The following is a 19,761-nucleotide window of genomic DNA, read 5'->3' on the forward strand; positions in this document are numbered from 1 at the left end:
TTCTGAATTATGGTCTTGTCTTTCTGTAGATTCACAAAAATACAATAATAAGAAAGGCAAAGGGGTGGGGGAAGCCACACACACACACACAGATACACACACACACACACGCACACTCTTTAAAAAGTGTGTTCATTAATGTGTGTTGAGGGGGAGGAAATGCACATGTAAATATTCCCTGCCTGATGGTTGGATCTGAATATTTTTCCCTGCTGCCTTTGAGTCTCTCCCATCAGCTCTGGAAGATTGAAATATCAATTACAGATCAATTTTCTCCTTAAGTAAACACTAATGCAGGATAAACAGTATTAGGAGATGCAATCGTAACATTGCTGACTTCAGGACGGACCGCCTGCTGCTCACAGCAAGTTTAAGCCTGGAGATTAATTAACCTGAGAAGATATCACTTAAGGAAGATTTAAGGCTATCAGGTTGGGAATATGAAGCGAGGACGCCCTGCGCATGTTAAGGAGGTGACGGAGAGTTCCGGAACGGAGCAGGAAGCTTTCATTCTTCTCCTGTGGTGAAGGCCCTTCGTTTGCCCAGTGCTAATTCCACAGGGCTTTTAAGGATTCAGAAACTAGGGCAATTCTCCTTTCATAGCTAAACGGTTGTAAAACCACAGGCTATCAAAGTAATTCTGGTCCTCAACTGGAATAGATGTTAAAAAAGGAATCCGTGCTGACATCATTTTGATGCAAGCCCCCTCCCAGCAGAAATGGTGTGAGGTCTTTTGGGTGGGACAGATGATCAAGGGGGCAGGAAGGGAGCAGGGTCAAGAGAGTTTGGGTTGTTCAAAGGGTGGTGGTGGAAAGTATTATCGAGTGGTAGGTGACCCTGTAGGGTTTTCAAGGCAAGAGACATTCAGAGGTGGTTTGCCATTGTCCGTCTCTGCATAGCAACCTTAGACTTTCTTGGTGGTCTCCATCCAAGTTCTAACCAGGCTGAACTCTGCTTAGCTTCCAAGATCAGATGAGATCAGGTTAGACTGGGCCGTGCAGGTCAGGACAAGAGACATTCAAAGGTGGTTTGCCATTGCCTGCCTCTGCATAGCAACCATTGACTTCTTTGGAGGTCTCCCATCCAAGTTCTAAACTGGGCCAACCCTGCTTAGCTTTTGAGATCAGACAAGAACGGGCTAACCCCATTTTTCAATGGACAAGAACGGGCTAACCCCATTTTTCAATGGACAAAAACGGGCTAACCTGTTTTTTCCTAACATTACGATTTCCAATATCTTAGTCCAAGTAGGGAAATTGCATGATCTCTAATGGTTGCTATTGTGAACAAAGTTTACTTTGTTCTTAATTACAATCAAATTTGACCATTTTATGTCACATCCTGAACTTCCTGAATTTCATGGCCAAATGATCTTGATGCTTGTACCCCCCCCCCCCCAGCCTCACATATGTCTGCCTGTTGAGGGTCTACTGTATGGCTCTCATTAATTGCTGCTGTTGTCCACTTGCACTTATGCAGCATTGAGAGCTTGCTAATCTTCCAGAACTGTGACCTGGACAGCCCAGGCTTGACCTGGTGCTATGATGAGACCACCAAGGAAGTCCAAGCTCACTACACAAAGGCAAGCAACAGCAAACCACCTCTGAATGCCTCTTGCTTTGAAATACCAACAACTAAGCCAGGTTGTATTTGGCTGGGGGGGGGGGGGCACCAAGGAAGTCCAGGGTTGCAGCACAGAACATGTCTTGCTGGGAAAACCCCATGGGCTTGCAATAAGTCAACTGCAGCTTGACTGCACTGTCCACCCCCAATCTTTGACACTCCTGCTCAAATATATAATTCAGCTTTGGCCACAGTGCAGCAGCCCTGCGACACCCATCCATCAGTCCAGAATGTTGTCTGATGTGGTTGAGTATTCTCCTGGGAGTTGCCGGAGGGAGCGGCAAAGAGCACGCTCCAATTTGCTCCATCGCCAGCCAGTCAGTGGAGGAACATGGGAAACCTGCCACTCTGGGAACACATTTGTCCACAGAGAGGCTGAGGCCTGTCAACAGGCAGGGAGAGAGACGGAAGAAGAAAGCTGCCTGACTTCTCTAACCTTCACCATCTTCTGCCTTCTGAATATGTGAGGAGCTGTTTTGAAACTAAATGAGCTCCTTGGGGCACCTTAGAGTCCCACAAGATTTTGGGGGGTGTCATAAGAACATAAGAACAAGCCAGCTGGATCAGACCAGAGTCCATCTAGTCCAGCTCTCTGCTACTCGCAGTGGCCCACCAGGTGCCTTTGGGAGCTCACATGCAGGAGGTGAAAGCAATGGCCTTCTGCGGCTGTTGCTCCCGAGCACCTGGACTGTTAAGGCATCTCAGATCAAAGAGGATCAAGATTGGTAGCCATAAATCGACTTCTCCTCCATAAGTCTGTCCAAGCCCCTTTTAAAGCTATCCAGGTTAGTGGCCATCACCACCTCCTGTGGCAGCATATTCCAAACACCAATCACACGTTGCGTGAAGAAGTGTTTCCTTTTATTAGTCCTAATTCTCCCCCCCAGCATTTTCAATGAATGCCCCCTGGTTCTAGTATTGTGAGAAAGAGAGAAAAATTTATCTCTGTCAACATTTTCTACCCCATGCATAACTTTGTAGACTTCAATCATATCCCCCCTCAGCCGTCTCCTCTCCAAACGAAAGAGTCCCAAACGCTGCAGCCTCTCCTCATAAGGAAGGTGCTCCAGTCCCTCAATCACCCTCGTTGCCCTTCTCTGAACTATTTCTATCTCCTCAATATCCTTTTTGAGATGCGGCGACCAGAACTGAACACAGGACTCCAAGTGCGGTCGCACCACGGCTTTATATAAGGGCATGACAATCTTTGCAGTTTTATTATCAGCTTTCAAGAGTCAAAATTCAGGGATCTCTGTTCTGACTTCTATATGGCAAATGGAGCTTTGACCCTTGAAAGCGTACACCCCCAAAATCTTTTTTGTCTTCAGGCGCTATTGGATAGGGGTGAGCAAAAAAGGAAGGTTTTTTTCAGGTTTATTAGACACAAAAATGTTTGGACCCCCCCCCCTCCAGAAAGACAAGACTGCATATTGGATTTTTTGGTTTTCCCCAAAATTTTCAGGTTATTAAACCCAAACCTGAGAAAGACACTTGCCTGCAGACTCCACGTGCTGCTGAGAGGCAGCAGGCCATGCAGAGGTGAACCCATCCTGCCTTCTGTCTGCAAGACCCACGTGGAGTCCGGAGGCAGGCCTGGCCAGGCCTAGCTGTAAATTGAGGGCTCCAAAGCCCACAGTTCAAAGCTGGACTTAGCCAAGCCAAGAAGAAGAAGAAGAGTTTGGATTTATACCCCACCTTTCTCTCCTGTAAAGAGGCTTAAGGTGACTTACCAGCTCCTTTCCCTTCCTCTCCCCACCTGGTGAGGCAGGTGGGGCTGAGAGAGTTCTGTGACTAGCCCAAGGTCACCCAGCAGGAATGTAGGAGAGTGGTTCACCAGATAAGCCTCTGTCACTCAGGTGGAGAGGTGGGGAATCAAACCCAGTTCTCCAGATTAGAATCCACCAGCTCTTAACCGCTACACCACACTGGCTCTCAATGCTGAGCCCAGCATGGAACTAACACTAAGGTTTTCCTTGTAGGCAGGACAGAGAAGAATCTTAGTCCACACCAGACACATTTTAGCCTTAAAGAAATCTGCCATTTTTAGAGAGACCCTCTGGGGCTGGGGGCTGGCTCCAAGGAATTGGACTGAAGACGGGATGCAGGCCCACAGGGGCTGGGGGTGGATCTTTCAACCCCACCCCAAATCAGCTAGGATGGCCAGGTCTCAGGCAGGCTTTGCAAGGTGAACCTTGAGAACAAAGCTGGTCGCCGATCCAAGGCAGAGACAAGTTCAACTTTGGTCCAAGAAATATGAGAAGGCGGAGGGGCACCAACCAAGACAATGAAGAGCAAGGCTTCAGGACTTGGAGGAATAAGAATCCCAAAGCAGGCAGACAGGGCAATGCTAGGGCAGTCATGTCGAACCCTGCTGATAAACCATCAGTGATTAGTTTGCATCTTCCTCTTGCAGAGGCTACTGGGGGCTGCGGTCCCCGAGGAACATCAGCTGCGTCTCTGTCCGCGGACAAAGAGCCCAGGTGTCCCCTTTTGCTTGCAACTAAAAAGGCACAACTAAGTTTTTTTTTTTCAATAAGAGATGAAAAATGCTGAGAAGAACATCAGCCCTGTCAATTTAGTGTTCAGGAGGCCGACAAAAGCACAAGATTTCTCCAAGGAAATGAGCCTCTTCTGTCGAGGAAGGCCGGCTTTTTCTGCCTTTTATGGGATGGTGAACGATGGCACCAATTAGAGTCCACACATCACCTTCGGGCCACCCGCCAAAGCGCTGGGAAATGTCATCAGCCAAAACAATAGTGAAAAACTAATAATGCTGGTGCTTGCCCTTGAGCAAACAGGTTCCCTTTTATCTTCGTTCCAAATAAGGCATGAAAACTGCCGGGGCTTCAGGAGAAAATCTCCCCTAACAGCGAGGCTGGAGTGCCTTCTCTGCGCAAATAACTTAGCAGGAGAGGAAGCTTTAAAAATACTACATACACACAGGCGAGGAAGAGCAAATGCCACCCAGCAGGCCCAGAAATCTGTGATACTTCTCTGGCAGTCAGAGGGGGCCAGCTAGCTTGAGTGTTTTGCTGGGGCCGGGGGGGGGGGGGGGCGCAACATTGAACATGCAAACCAGCAGGAGAGAGGCTTCCTTTTTGCCATTGATAACAAAGGAGGGTAAAAATCACATACAAGACAAGAACAGGTGTAGCGATTAGGCACGGTGGGCCCTGCTGTGTGGATGGGGGCCTGAAAAGAAGTCACTTCTAGTGATACATAGCCCTACGTTTCCCCAACATTCAGGGTCTACACCAGAGTAGTGAAGGTGCTAGCACTGACCTGAAAACCCTGTACAGTCTGGGACCGATGTATCTTGAGGATGGTCTTCTCCCATATGATCTCCCTACCCCAATTATCTTTAGAGGCTGTACTCTAGTGACCTCTGGCACCTGGTGACCTGAAAAAGGATCTTCTCTGTTGTGGCACCAAAACTTTGGAACTCCCTTCCCAGGCAAATCCATCTGTCTTCCTCTATTGGTGCCTTCTGCCAGCGGGTGTTTTATTTGACATACCCCCAATAACAATCATCGGCCACCCTTTTGTTGTTGCTTGTGTTATCAATTGAATTATTTTATCATTTTTTAAATTTTTCAAATGTTTTTATGTTTCCGTGTGTGCCTCCTTGAGGATCCTGAGCAGATGGAAAGGCTGGAATGTCTTAAATAAATTGCTGCTAGTTCTCAAGGGCATGAAGGCTTCATCCATGAAAGGCTGTCGGACTGCCATGAGCAGAATGTGGCCCAAGTCACAGTCTTGTCAGATGAGACAAACTAGATCCCACAGAGCTAACCTTCTCATGTACTCCTGCAGAGTATGTGTGTGTTAGAATCACAGAGCTGGAGGAGACCCCAAGGGCCGTCAAGTCCAACCCACTGCCAGGCAGGAACTCACAATCAAAGCACTCCCAAAATATGTTCATCCAGCCTCTGTTTAAAAACCTCCAAAGGAGGAGACTCCATCAATCTACGAAGCACTGAATTCCACTGCCAAACAGCCCTCACAGTCAGGAAGTTTTTCCTGATGTCTAGGTGGAATCTCTTTTCCTTCATCTTGAACCCATCACTCCCGGTCTTAGTCTCTGGAGCAGCAGGAAACAAGCTAGCTCCCTCACCAACATGACATCCCTTCAAATATCTAAACATAGCTCCTTAACCTTCGCTTCTCCAGTCTAAACATCCCCAGCTCCCTAAGGCTCATTCCGCACATGCAGAATAATGCACTTTCAAACTGCTTTCAGTGCTTTTTGAAGCTGTGCAGAATAGCAAAATCCACTTGCAAACAGTTGTGAAAGTGGTTTGAAAACGCATTATTTTGCGTGTGCGGAAGGGGCCTTGGTCTCTCTTCGTAGGGCATGGATTCCAGCCCTTTTACCATTTTGGTTGCCCCCCTCTGGACCCGTTCCAGCTTGTCAATATCCTTCTTAAATTGCGGTGCCCAGAATTGAACACAGTACTCTAGGTGAGGGGTTGTGGGGAGGGGTGGGGTGGGGGAGGGTAGGAAACTTCTGGATCTCTGGAAACAGGTTTCTGGATTTCTTCTGGAGGCCTCCAACGCCAAGCCTTTTCTGCAAGTTGCAGCATTTGAAACCCCAAAAGAGTGACCATTGAGACTGGGAAATAGTTTTGTAACATTAATTTGTTTTTATTAAGAAGACAGATACTTTATAGTACTTCTTTTTCTTTGTAAAAATGGTATACATGAACCAATACAAAATGTGAATGGGAAGATATGGATATGCATTTTTCTTACACTGCAACGTCATCCATGGACACCTTAAAGGGAACCGGTCTAAGGGGGCAAAAGTAAAAAGGTCAGTAAAGAACAAGCTTATTTGGCATCAGTCCTGCAGCCTTCATTTTTTCTTGCCAATGCTCTTTTCTTTGTTTAAAAACAAAACGAAAACAAGCCACAATAACCACATGAAACAAGTTTGTTCTTTCTCCACTTCTAACAAAACCCTTGCATCTAGACCTGTACAAATCAATACTTAACATTACATTTCAAACAGTGCACCGTATACTTGCAGAAACAAACCCCCCCAAAAAGCCTTTAACTGATATACAACTAAAATCCTTATTTTCCTGTTGTGGTTGCTTGTTGTGTTCTTTTTTTTTTCCTCCACGTGCGGGGCCAAAAGTTTTGAGATCTACCTGAGACGGAAAACACCAATCAAAACACATGAACCTGAGACATGTCAACATCATTAAGTCAAAGTTACATTGGGAACACGGCACGACTGTACACTTGTCAAAACAAAGATGAGTTGCTCAGAAAACAGGATGCCAGTTCTGTGATCAAGGCGTAGAAAAAGAGCTCCCCCCGCGCCCCCCCGCAACTTTCAGTAGCTTCCCTGACCCCCCTGGGATGATTTGTCTGTTGTCTCAAGTAGTGTAGAAGGATGAGAAACGAGGCTGTGTGGCTAAATGCTGTCGGAGCAGGGAAAAGCGGACAATGGGGATAGGTTATCTTTTTCAGGGTCAGAGTGGCTGCGGTAGAAACTCAGTGGTGGAGCATCTGCTTGACGCACAGAAGTCCCCCGGTTCAACCCCCGGCATCTCCAGTTAAAAGGCTCAGGCAAGAGGTGATGGCAAAGACCTCCGCTCGAAGCCCCGGAGAGCGGCTGCCAGTCTGAGTCGCCAGCACTGACCCTGACGGACCACGGGTTTGTTTCGGTATAAGGCAGCTTCATGTGTTCATGGGAGGGGGAGGGGGAAGCAAAATGGTGTATAAAACACATGACTGTTTTGTGTACCACATAAGTTCACTGGAAAGGTAGTGCCTATATGGTTCTGCCCCCCCCAAAAAAAATCCTGAAAAAGCCTTTTAAACAAATGAACAAAATGCTGACATTTAGATACTTCCGTCCCTTAAATAAATCTTTGCAAGTATGCAACACGCAGCTGTAAAAATCCACCGGAATCCTTCGCTGCTCCTCAATGCATTTCCCTGCGAGGTGGTGGCCAGAGTCCCCCGGAAACTGTCCCCTGCAGCTTGATCGTGACTCTTCTTCATGACTCTGCTGCTGCTCAAGGCGTGGAACCAGCAGGCCCCTCCCTCACAGTGCCACGTGCTCCTTGGGAAGTGAGGGACCCCTCCCTTGCCCCCCTGCCCGGGAAAGCCCAGCTTGCGGCAGCCACTGTTCCCAAGGTAAGCTTGTTGTCAGCATCTCTTCAGCATGGCTGCTGTTGGCAGATGGCTCCTAAGGGTGAGGGAGGAGGTCAAAACCAGTGCCAGGAAGTGTATGCTCAGGGAAAAGAAAGACTCACAGATGTGATCGACATTTAAGAGACAACTGGGGTTAGAGTAGGAGAAAAACCTCTCTGCTGATGTCCACGCTTCTGCCCTGACTTTTCCGGAAGGGAGATGCAGGGCGGTCCAGAATGAACACAATCTCTGCTTTTCGTCTCTCCCCTCCTGCCTTTTGTCAAGCCAGACCCAAAAGAACGAAAGCGCTGCTGCGCACAGTCTCCAGTCGGAGGCTCAGCATGGCAACGCACCGCCCTTACAGGATGCAATCATCACGCCTCCCCCTCTTTAGCAAAACAACAACCGAGAAGACAGGCTAAAGCAAGACACAAAACTGAGGATTTGGCTCATTCACAGTCCGTCCACGTCACAAAGGTGGTGTTTTTTTTCTCTTCTGTTTCCAGGAAATTGCAGAGATGCCAGGCCAATTGGGAGCCGTTGATGGGATCGTTTGGAACAGAAATAATTAGAGCAGAACTTCTGAGCCCGCCCCGCCCCTCCTGGGAGGATTCAAATTTGCCTACTTGCATGAAATGAGCAGCCCTCGTCTGTCAGGGTTGTTTAGGGACCAAGCCCACAAATATCCCTTCCAGAACAGCTCCTGCCCAGAGAGGACGAGGGGCGTGGGCTGCTTACTGGAGTTTGCAGACGCCGATCAGACAGGCTCCATTTCCTCGGGCCGCACTTGGCTTGCAGATAACCAGGCAGGGCCGCGACTCTTGGTGGGAAGCGTTTTCAGCGTTCCAGAAGACGATCTTGTTTTTGCTGCAGCCGCAAACCACCCCCCTTGAAAAGTCTGTTTGTCCAAAAGGTTTCGTGACAAGGGAGTCAAATGGATGATGGACACACTGAATTCCAAAGGGTGAAATCTACAGTGTGCTGGTTCTCCTTTGATGACATAATTTCAAACAGCAACAACAACATAAAAACAACCTAGGAGTGTTTTTTTTAAAAAAAAAAACGAACCAAAAAAAATCTATTTGCAAGGGATCCCAGCAGGCAATTCCAAGAGAGGCTAGAAAGAAAAAATAAAAACCCCAACAGGATTCCCTCTGCTCCCCACCCCCCTCCCCATGAAACAAGAAATAAAACAAGGCACAGAATTTTCTGCAAATGATGGAACTAAACTAAATCCAAGTCGGACTTCGCCAGAGAATTAAAAACCCAAATAAATTGAGGTGTCGAACAGCAGAGTGTACTTTACAAAGAACACTTTCACATGGGAATTCCTGGACTCGCACACAGTCCCACACATTTCTCCATCCATCCATCCATCAGTCCATCCCAAAAATAAAATAAAACAGCACTGGAAGGGAAAAGAAAAGAAAGAAAAAGACAGAGACAAAAGCAAAATGCCGTAAGCTGGTAGCAACTTCCAACATCACTGTCTTGGTCTTCTACACGTGGGGCCAGTGACTGTCCGCAGTTGGACACCTCATGGGAACCAAGGTGGATCTAGATGAAGTACTCCTTCTTCTCTTCCGAGTTGTTCTGGCCTCCCTCGGCATTGATGATTGCTGTGTCTGCGTCGGCCGCATCGTCAGCTCCTTTGGCTTCGTGAGTGAAGTATGTGCCTGGAACCGAAGCGGCAACAGAAGCTCTGTGAGGCCCAGTCCTGCTGATTCCCAAGGGGGCTTCAGCAGCCCCAAGGAAACCAGGACCAAGATAAAATATGCAGTGATGGAGGCCTATTTCTAATAAGTCTCAGTCTAGATCAGTGGTGGTGAACCTATGGCATGGGTGCCAGAGGTGGCACTCAGAGCCCTCTCTGTGGGCACCCGCAAACAGATCCCCCCCCCCCATCTAGGCTGGCCTGGGCCACTGGGCTCGATTATTAGCATTAAACTTAAGACCTACTTTTGGGGAAGCAGTGTAGGTAACCCTGTTAAGCACTGTTAAGCATTGTTAAATCCCACTGATTTTCATGCGAAGAACTAAAGTGCAATCCTTTACCTGGGAGTAAGCTTGGTTGCTGGCAATGGGGCTTACTTCTGAGTCGTGATTCACCCGTTGGAAGAGTTGCACAGTTGCTTCAAAGCAAAGCCACCGACTACCACCAAGCTTACTCCAGAGTAACACACGCCTTGGAGCCAACTGTTTTTTCTAAACTAAAACCTCAGTATTCAGGTTAAATTGCCATGTTGGCACTTTGTGGGTTGTGGGTTTTGGGTTGCAATTTGGGTGGGTTTTGGGTTGCAATTTGGGCACTTGGTCTCAAAAAGGTTTGCCATCACTGGTCTAGATCTTAGCATCTCATTTGTGAATGGAACAGATTGTGATTTAACCAAAGGGGCCTTTACTTATATTGAAGAAGAAGAAGGGCTGGATTTATATCCCCCCTTTCTCTCCTGTAGGAGACTTGAAGGGGCTTACAAACTCCTTTCTCTTTCCCCCTCACAACAAACACCCTGTGAGGTAGGTGGGGCTGAGAGAGCTCAGAAGGAGCTGGGCTAGCCCAAAGGTCCCCGCGCCCTCTCCTGTAGGAGGCGGAAGGGGCCACAAGCTCCTTTCTCTTTCCCCTGCAAACACCCTGTGAGGTAGGTGGGGCTGAGAGAGCTCAGAAGAACTGTGACTAGCCCAAGGTCACCCATCTGGCATGTGTTGGAGTGCACAGGCTAACCTGAATTTTCCGGATAAGCCTCCACAGCTCCAGTGGCAGAGCGGGGAATCAAACCCGGTTCCTCCAGATTAGAGTACACCTGCTCTTACCCACTACGCCACTGCTGCTCTTGGGCCTGTTAGTGCTAGTGTCAATAAGTATATTTTAGTCTCGGCAAGGCTACATATGAAGGCTATTCGTTTTCAAACACAAAATAGAGTTGAGAGCGATCATTTACCCTTGTCTGTTCCCTTTCAAGCATTATTAACTAGAAACTCTCATACAGAAAACAATACTCTCCTTAGTAAAAGATGTCTCCTCTACAAACTAACCCTTGCCTTGGAGATTAAAATTTTCCTTTGTTCAACAGTGTGTGTAACTTTAAGGGATCTTTTGATAGATGAATAATCAGATTCCCTTATTACATTTCAGACCCTGTTGCCAGCCACAGTTGCAGGCGAAGCGTCAGGAGAAAATGCTACTGGAACACGGCCATACAACCCGGAAAACCCACAACACCCTAGCAATCTTTTTTGCTTGTTTTTCTGAAGCTGTGAATAATGAAAACAGGCTGCAAAAAGCCAAAATGGCAAATGCCCCCCACCCCCGCCCCACCACTCGTGGGCAAAGGATCACTGCAGCCAAACTCTCCCCAGATTTACCTTTGTGTCTTGCAAAGTATCGTCCCAAAATGATAAGAAGACAGAGCATCGCGAAGACTACCACGGCCACGACACCACCGATCACGGCGTGGTCCACTGCTGTGATAGCGCTCTCTTCCCCCGCTCGAGAATCTGCATGGAAGATCACACAGCAACATGATTCCCAGCCACTCTGACCAGCCACGAGCTGGAACCCCCTCCCTTCGCCCCTTGGGGGCAAAAGGGTTAAAGAGTGGCCCACCCAGGCAAGGCAGTTCAGGCAAGGAAGCAGCAGAGCTGGTTGGCTCTACCCATTGGTATGGGACCCAACACACTGGGACAGACTGGGATTGGGATTGTGTGTGTGTGTGTGTGTGGGTGGGTGGGTGGGTGGGCAAACTGACTGACCGGGGAGGGGGGGGTGAGGGGGAGGAGAGGGAGGGTCAGGATGCAGTACCAGTTGGAAGAGAAATGTTCCCAGGACAGAGCCCTAAAATGAAGACACAATGAGCCACTCGTCTCATTCATTTCAAGTAACAGGAAAAGAACACAGAAATGTGAACGCACACAACACCCAAGTCACTAAGGGATCTCATTCACAAAAAGGTCAAAATATAACCTGGCACATTCTGCAAGGGAGCTCCCTCCCCGCTCCACCCGCCCTCCCCACCCCGAACCCCACTGTGACGAGAAGGCAGCGACCACTGCATGCCGCTTCCGGGGGACGGCTTCACCCATTCTACCTGCCATGGCAGTTATTTGCTTTTCTGGGCCTCTCTCCCCACCTCCCGCCTCTTTGGAGTGGCTTTTGTTCGGAGGAATGACTGACTTGGCTGGGGGACAACACCAGAATTAACCCAGAAAGAGGGATGGTTGCGTAAAATGAATTTATAGCAATGTAAACAATTTTAATTTAAGCAGGCGGCTGCCTCGGCCCTCCCTGCAATTCTCACGGCAACCAAGATTTTTAATGTAGTAAAAAAAAAACAATTATTCTCCCGTTGATTAATACATTAACATTTTGGAATAGAAGCCAAGCCATTCTTGATACTCTGCCTCCCCCTCCCCCCCCAGCTTTTATTGAGTTCAAGTGTGACACCTCCATTAAAATGATTTACTGGCCATCCCTTACAATTTAAGCACAGCAGCAACAGAAACGGTAAAATTCTTTTAACTTTACATGATTTGTGAAGTCATATGTGAAGGATTTACCATTTAAATCTTTCACTACAAGAAGCACACGGCCAATAAATCTGCCCCCCCCTCCCCCGCCCCAACCCCTGCAGCTACCCGGACACCTAAGAGAAATGCGTTTCACTAGGAAGAGCAAGTGTGCAAATTCCAGTCAATTTTTAAAAAAGATTTATCTCCATCTCTCTCCCAAGAACAGAGCCAATCTCCCAAGCCTCCACCTCTAATAATATTTGAAGTTTATCGATCAAGTGTACAGATCCGTGACAGCTAAACGTAATGGTGCTCTTCGGAGGCGAAGCCCGGGACGCGGCTTTCAGCCGGCGCTCCGGATTTATGCTTTCTATTGATATTTCCAATTCTGTTGCAAGATTAAGCACCAAAGGATGTAAGTAAATAACGCGTGACCAAGAGGACTGTAAAATGCAGTTTAATTAAAAAACAGTTTCAATTAGGAGAAGAGTCCTTCAGCGGTTTCCCTGTCTCCTCCTGCTGCTGCTGCACTGCCACCACCTTTTAGGAAAATAAGAGCAAAATCCAGGTTCACATGAGGACAAACCACAGGGCCGTCAACGGGCACAAGACCCTCCCCCTATGGGGGTGTCTCACAACCTTCCTGGCCACAGTACAGGACCCACGGAGGCAGGGCAGAGCCACTAAGTATAGAAACAAGGCTTGGCAGGATTGCAGCACACAGAAGGGGGGGTAGAAGTGGTGCTCAGCTGCAAAATCTCTCTTTCAAGCTAACCCCCCCCAACCCCCTCCCCATTTAACCAACATTTGCTGGGTGGGCAGCTGAAAAGAATCAATTGAGGACAGGGTTGGAGTGGAAACCATTTCCTGATAAATGGCAGGTAGGCTAGTTTAACCTGGCCAGATCTCAGCAGCCAAGGAAGGTCGGCCCTGGTTGGCACTTGGGTGGGAGGCCGATGAGGAAAGCCAGGGTTGCTGTGCAGGAAGGCAACGGCAAACCATGTCTACTTGTCTCTTGCTTGGGAAAGTAAGTTGGCACTTTACACGCGTGGACAGAGATACCTACAAGATAGTCTTTGCCCTGCCCTGGATGACCCAATCTCACTTGATCTCACCAGATCTCATAAACCCAGCAAGGCTGGCCTGAGTTAGTACTTGAGCGGGTGACCTCCCAAAAGGCTCAGCCTCGATACACGGGCAAACCACCTCAGAACATCCCTTGCCTCAGATCCCTCCCTGGGGTCACCCTTCCCAGCTGATTTCTCTATGCTTCCTGACAGGCAGATGAGAAGCCTCAGGAAGGCAAAAAGACAGTGCTGAGAGTCAGTCAAAGGATAAGGTGACCAGATTTTTACTCCTGTAATGCGGGGCGCGCGCGTGCGCGGCCGCAGGAGCACACTGCCTTTTGCGGCGCTCCCCAGTCAGGAAACAGGGAAGTGCCCCAGAAGGCAGTCGCTTTGACAGCGCTTACAGGCGCGCGATGGCACTTAGGGCGCATTGCCCTGTCGGGACTATTACCACAAAACCCGCTTGGGGCCCAGCCGGGACACATTGCGGAAAAGCGTCAGTGTCCCGCCAAAAACGGGATGGCTGGTCACCTTATTAAAGGAATATAATCCTTCTGTGAGGTGACCGTTTCCAACTGGAATATTGGCTAGATGCTACCGGGAGGGCGCTGGCAAAGCCAAAAGGTAAACCTCCAGCATACTCGTCAAATCTAGAATCCAAGCCGGATTTTGGGTTGTGTCTTGGAGGACTTGCCTCCTGTGGACTTTCAAGAACACTCACTAAAACATGCTGGTAGAAATGTGAAGATCAGAAGAGCCCTGCTGGATCAGACTAGTGGCGGTCCATCAAGTCTAGCCTCCTCCTTCACACACTGTCCAACCGGTTCTTCTGGAGAGCCAACAACAAGGCATAGAGGCCGAGGTCTTCCCCTGTGGTCTCCTCCTGGCACTGAGAGGCTCCATATTCAGTAAGCCTCTGACTATGGAGGTTCTCTTTAGACCCCATGGCAAACAGCTGGGCTACCCGGCATGTACAGGAGAGGGAAGGGCATATCTACAAAGCTAGATTACAATTTATCAAACCACCCCTGACAGGCCAACCAGGAAACCCCGCTTTTGGGATGGGTCTGTGGGCTGAAACAGAAAACGATCTTGTCTCCTGCAAACCTTCCTAGCTGTTTAAAGAGTCTCTGCAGAATAGACAGAAGTCGTCAAAGGAAGATCTTTTGTGGTTCTGGGGAAACGATGATGGGCTCTCGGGTCACTGCCTGGACAGATAGCAAACTTTTTTGTCAGGGTGGCCCACCACGGATGGGCACAGAGAGGGCCAACAGGGTGGGCAAGAGGGACACCCTCAGGAACCGCTACAAGGGGCACGTACTGGCATGTCAATGGCTGAGAGCAGCTAAAGAGCCGGGCCGCACCCCTGGAACGGAAATGCTCCATTCAAGCCACTCGCGGGCTCTGCTCTGCCCAGCTGTAGTCCATTCGCAGCGAAGGCAGCGGACAGCTCCTTCTCTGGGCCGTTCTTCCAGGAGATGCCGGCGCACGGCTCCCCACACGCACTCTGGGACAGCCACGCTTATTAAACGTGATTCCTTCCACTGGGATCTTTACTCATCTTCTTAATTATTTTGCACCGGGAATGCTTCGAGTTTATTTTGTTTTGTGCATGGCTAAGTATCCTGTCTTCCAGTTATACGTGTTAATTAAAAAAAATTAACTGTGCCGTGCCGAGGATGCTCTGTGCTTGCCAGCTGCTGAGTGCCACGCCCACGGAGTCAGCCGAGCAACTCCCCCCACATTCTCATCTAGAGGATAAGAGATGCATGTTTCTATTAGATCTGTCGAACGAGAAGAATGGCGTCTCCTTTTTAGCTGCTAAATCTCTGCATACCCTGTTTCCCCGAATATAAGACATCCCCGGAAAATAAGATGTAGTAGAGGTTTTGATGAAGTGCGAAATATAAGGCATCCCCCAAAAGTAAGACGTAGCAAAGTTTTTGTTTGGAAGCATGCCCGACGAACAGAACACAGAAAAATAAGACATCCCCTGAAAATAAGACATAGCGCATCTTTGGGAGCAAAAATTAATATAAGACACTGTCTTATATTCGGGGAAACACGGTAGATGTTGGTAATATCAACCAACTTGAGCTGCATCAGGTGGGAACTAGCAGCATGAGGGCTCGATTCTGCACTGCAGCCGACAGATCAAGTTCACCTGGGGACCATCTCAGAAAAGCTGCTCCTCCTTTGGGACCTTTGCACCTCTCAAGCTATGGGTCATTTGAAGAGCTCTGCACCCTGGAAGACTAATGGCAGGCCCAAGGGACCAGAGACCCTTCCACCTGCCTGAACTGGGCAGCCATATTTGAAGGACAGTCTCTTTCCATATGTCCCCGTGTGCCAACTACAGAACCTACTGCACAGAACTTGGGCCTTTTCAGTTATGGCTTTGGGCCTGTAAAATGGACTCCCTGCAGAGACTGGAGGGGGGCAGGGATGGAGGGAGAGGGTACAACCTGCCTCCATGCGCCCCCCGCCCTGGGGAGGGGGGCCTGGAGGCGATTTTCTGCCCCCATGTGACATTCAGGGCGTGACGCCCCTACTCCCACCCCGTTGCAGCTTTGCCACTGGGTGGGTGGGGGACCTCCTTGGAAGCCTGCCTGTTGGCCAGGGCTTTGGGGGGGGGGGGGCTGGGGTTGCCAGGCAACTTTCAAGAGGTGGCCAAGGATTTGGGGGTTATTATTTTGTTTTGGTTTTAACTGAGAAGGCGTTTAAACTATTATTGCAAGTTCCCTTGACCACGAGGAAAGAAGAGGAAGAGGAGTTTGGATTTATACCTGTTTTCTCTCCTGTAAGGAGACTCAAGCTGGCTTACAAACTCCTTTCCTTCTCCTTCCCACAACAGACATCTTTTGAGGTAGTTGGGGCTGAGAGACTTCTGAGAACTGGGAGTAGCCCAAGGTCACCCAGCAGACCTCATGTGTAGGAGTAGGGAAACAAATCCAGTTCATAAGAGTTCACCACTCATGTGGAGGTGTAAGGAATCAAACCAGGTTCTCCAGATTAGAGTCCACCACTCTTAACCATTACACCACGCTGACTCAAAGGAGGGGTATGAGCATTTTTTTTAAAAAATAAGAACAATAAAATATTCTCTTGCTTTTTTCTTGCGCTCATGAAAGCATGGAGAGGTCGCTGAGCATCTCCTGCCACTTGCTTGTGGGAATTCCTTAGGGATCTGTAACCTGCGGCTCTCCAGTGCCAGCATGGCCAATTGGCCGTGCTGGCAGGGGCTGATGGGATTTGTAGTCCATGGACATCTGGAGAGCTGCAGGTTGCAGACCCCTGCGTGACATTTATCTGCGTGACACAAACCCCCAGATTCTATCCTGAATTCCAGATCACTGCAGTCCTGAATGGGGGTCGAGCTCACCCTTCCCTCAAATTTCTCTTCTAATGGTACGTCCTGCCGAATTGAAATTCCGGTGCGATTTCACCAACACACACCTCAGACTCTTGCAAAAGCCTTATTCTCCCTGAAGCACAACGCTAGATATTAGACAAGCTCATTGGCCGTGTTTTCCCATTCCCTACCCTGCACACAAGTAACAGAGGGGAATAGACGCAAACAGAACACTTTAGCAAACAACACAACATGCACACAATTTGGAGAGAAAAACCTGGAACAATGCAGGGGTTTTTTAATGGGTTCTTTGAAAATGAGAACATGTAGTTCTGAACTCCAGAGTGCCTGGCGTACTTCAGAGGAGGAGAATTTTGGAAGCATCCTCAACAATAACACAGAAGCAAAAACCTGTTCCAAGCCATGTTTAATTTAGTGGATAACAATGCACAGAAGCCAAAAATGCCGTCTCCTACACAGAGTTGCTTCAATCTAAGAGTGGAGTAACTTGGGGCAAGATCAACCTGCTAGTCCAGAGGTCTGCAACCTGCAGTTCTCCAAATATTCATGAACTACCAATTCCCATCAGTCCCTGCCAGCATGGCCAATTGGCCATGTTGGCAGGGGCTGATGGGAATTGTAGTTCATAAACATCTGGAGAGCCGCAGGTTGCAGGCCCCTGTGCTAGTCTCTCATGGGGCCTGAATAGTTACAGATGTTGCCTCTCCCCCCTCCCTCCTGGGGCACTGGGAAATGGGACCCTGGATTCTGGAGGGGCAGTTCTGCATCCATCCCACGGCTTCCACCTGCCTTTGCTTCACCTTTGGCAATTCCCAGGGGCACTTTGGTTGAGAGCCCTCTTTGCACAGAAAAGGCGAGCCGAAGGGATATTTTATGCATGCAATTTAGATTGCTGGTTGCCTTTTTGAATGGAAAATGGCAAAATTAGTTTGGACTTCTAACTCTCGAGTGGTTTCCCAACAGTTAAAGCGAAGCCACCACGGAACCAGCTGATGGTCTGTGGTGGGGATGCAGTTTTAGAATGAGTCTTGCTATTTTTAGCTGTTGAGGAAGCAAATCAATTATTTTTAATCTGAAAGTGTCACAAGGTATTAGATCAGGCATTTCCACTTCTTTACATGACTCTTTTCCTTCGAAGTCCTGCAAAAGCAAAAAAATAAAATAAATGCATCCCCCCCCCCCCCAGTTGCAATGGAGATGCATCTGCTTACTGAGTGGGCAGTTTCAAGCTTACAGTCCACACACCCAGCTGAAGAAATGCTCTTAGAGACATGTGTGAAGGCCAACTCCGGCAGCACAAAACAGAGGCAGGCAAGAGGGCGTCCGGGTGGCCCAGTACCTTCTCAGCATACACAAAGCTTGTGCACGCAAGATTTACAGCTGGTTGTAAACATGGATATGAGATTGTACAGCAAACTGAGAGAACTGTCAAAGCATAAAAGAACAGGCCATGACTCCTCCCAAGTGGATGCAAATTCAAAATCCTTCGCTGGTCAAAAGCCGGACGTGGCTTTAGAAACTAATATTTGACCATAAAAATAGAGATGAGCTGGAAACTGTTGTTTCAGTTAGCATCATCTCTGATTAAACAGGAGAAAGGGGGCAGGGGGAGAGGTGGAATCACAGACCCACCCCTGAAGAGGGACAACCTAGATGGCAGGAAAGGGGGGGGGGAACCCACCATGTTCTTTCGTAATCCTCATGTGCTATTCTTCCTTACGATTTGCTTTTCTCAGCACCAATTCAATTACAGATGCTACAAATCCTTCTGACATTTAATTCCTTCTTGTCAAAGAGAGCGGCAAACATATATACACGCACCCCCTTTCCATTAAGATGTTAATGTATGCTGGAACAGGCAGGCCTGCGCTCCAAGGAGTCTCCTGAAGGTGGACCAGGAACAGCAAAGCAGCAAAGCCAACTGGGGCTCCCAACTGGCGCTTGAGGCTCCGGTGGTTGCGACTGAGGAAAGTAAATCTGCACAGCAATGTCTCGGCATCGCGCTGTCGGAGGCCCCTGCGGCCTGCGAGCACGGAAAGCAAGAGGTCTCTGTGCCCAGAAAAAAAAGCTACATTTGAATCCAGAAGCACGTTAGAGAAAATAGGGTGTAGCTTTATAGGGTCCTAACCCCTTTCGTCAGAACTTTTGACTCTCAAAAAGTTTATCCTGTTAGTCTCTGAAGTGCTACTGGAGTCAACTCTAGCTGTTCTATTGGACTCCACATGGCTGCCCTCTGAGACTTTGTCCAGGGAAAATTAGATTTTACTTCTCTGTCATGGTTTGAGAGATAGGGAAATTGCTTTATCGAGTTTGGCTCATTGCAATAACATTTGCAAACTCTTGGCTCAAAGGCACCACATTTATCTATCTTCCCTCCATCAGAGCCGCCATATTGTTCCAAATAAGCCCGAAACAACAAGCAAAAGGAGAAAGGAAACAATCCAGACCGACACACCATGAGGCACAGACTTGACATACAACAACATTCGGAACGTCAAGGTCACTCCAAATGAGAGACCAAATGTCAGCTTTTTGAACCCTCTGGTATTAAGCAGATATGTTTAAGACATCTTTCTCTGCTAGAGTTTGATGTTCTGTATTACTGGAACATTTACCCACACTGGACTGATACTGCCAGAATTTGCACTGTAAGTAACAATGATCGGATTCCAACAGATAGAAAGGACATGCAGTTCAATGTAACAAAATGTAAAGTGATGCACATAGGGGCAAAAAATCCAAACTTCACATACACGCTACAGGGGTCAGTGCTATCAGTCACAGACCAGGAAAGGGATTTAGGCGTCTTAGTTGATAGTTCCATGGGAATGTCAACTCAATGCATGGCAGCTGTGAAAAAGGCAAACTCTATGCTGGGGATCATTAGGAAAGGAATTGAGAATAAAACTGCAAAGACTGTCATGCCCTTATATAAAGCAGTGGTGCGACCGCACTTGGAGTACTGTGTCCAGTTCTGGTCACTGCATCTCAAAAAGGATGTTGAGGAGATAGAAAAAGTGCAGAGAAGGGCAACAAGGATGATTG

The 19,761-nt window shown here is 48.3% G+C and overlaps 1 protein-coding gene across 13 annotated transcripts in view; it reads right to left on the minus strand.

Annotated features, from left to right (window-relative positions):
• Window positions 1-6,243: 6,243 nt before the first annotated feature.
• Window positions 6,244-19,761, minus strand: part of CADM1 (cell adhesion molecule 1) — a 318,560-nt gene continuing 305,042 nt past the window's right edge. For all 13 annotated transcript variants that reach the window (XM_048512900.1, XM_048512897.1, XM_048512892.1 and 10 more), the window contains 2 exons: window positions 11,134-11,265; window positions 6,244-9,446 (listed from right to left, as the gene is read on the minus strand). In XM_048512900.1, coding sequence (XP_048368857.1) covers window positions 9,328-9,446; window positions 11,134-11,265 — 251 coding nt within the window. In that variant the 3' untranslated portion in view covers window positions 6,244-9,327. The remainder of the gene's footprint in view (window positions 9,447-11,133; window positions 11,266-19,761) is intronic.

The sequence above is a fragment of the Sphaerodactylus townsendi genome, linkage group LG12 (genome assembly GCF_021028975.2).
Source record: "Sphaerodactylus townsendi isolate TG3544 linkage group LG12, MPM_Stown_v2.3, whole genome shotgun sequence".
In the NCBI taxonomy this organism is placed as follows: Eukaryota; Metazoa; Chordata; class Lepidosauria; order Squamata; family Sphaerodactylidae; genus Sphaerodactylus; species Sphaerodactylus townsendi.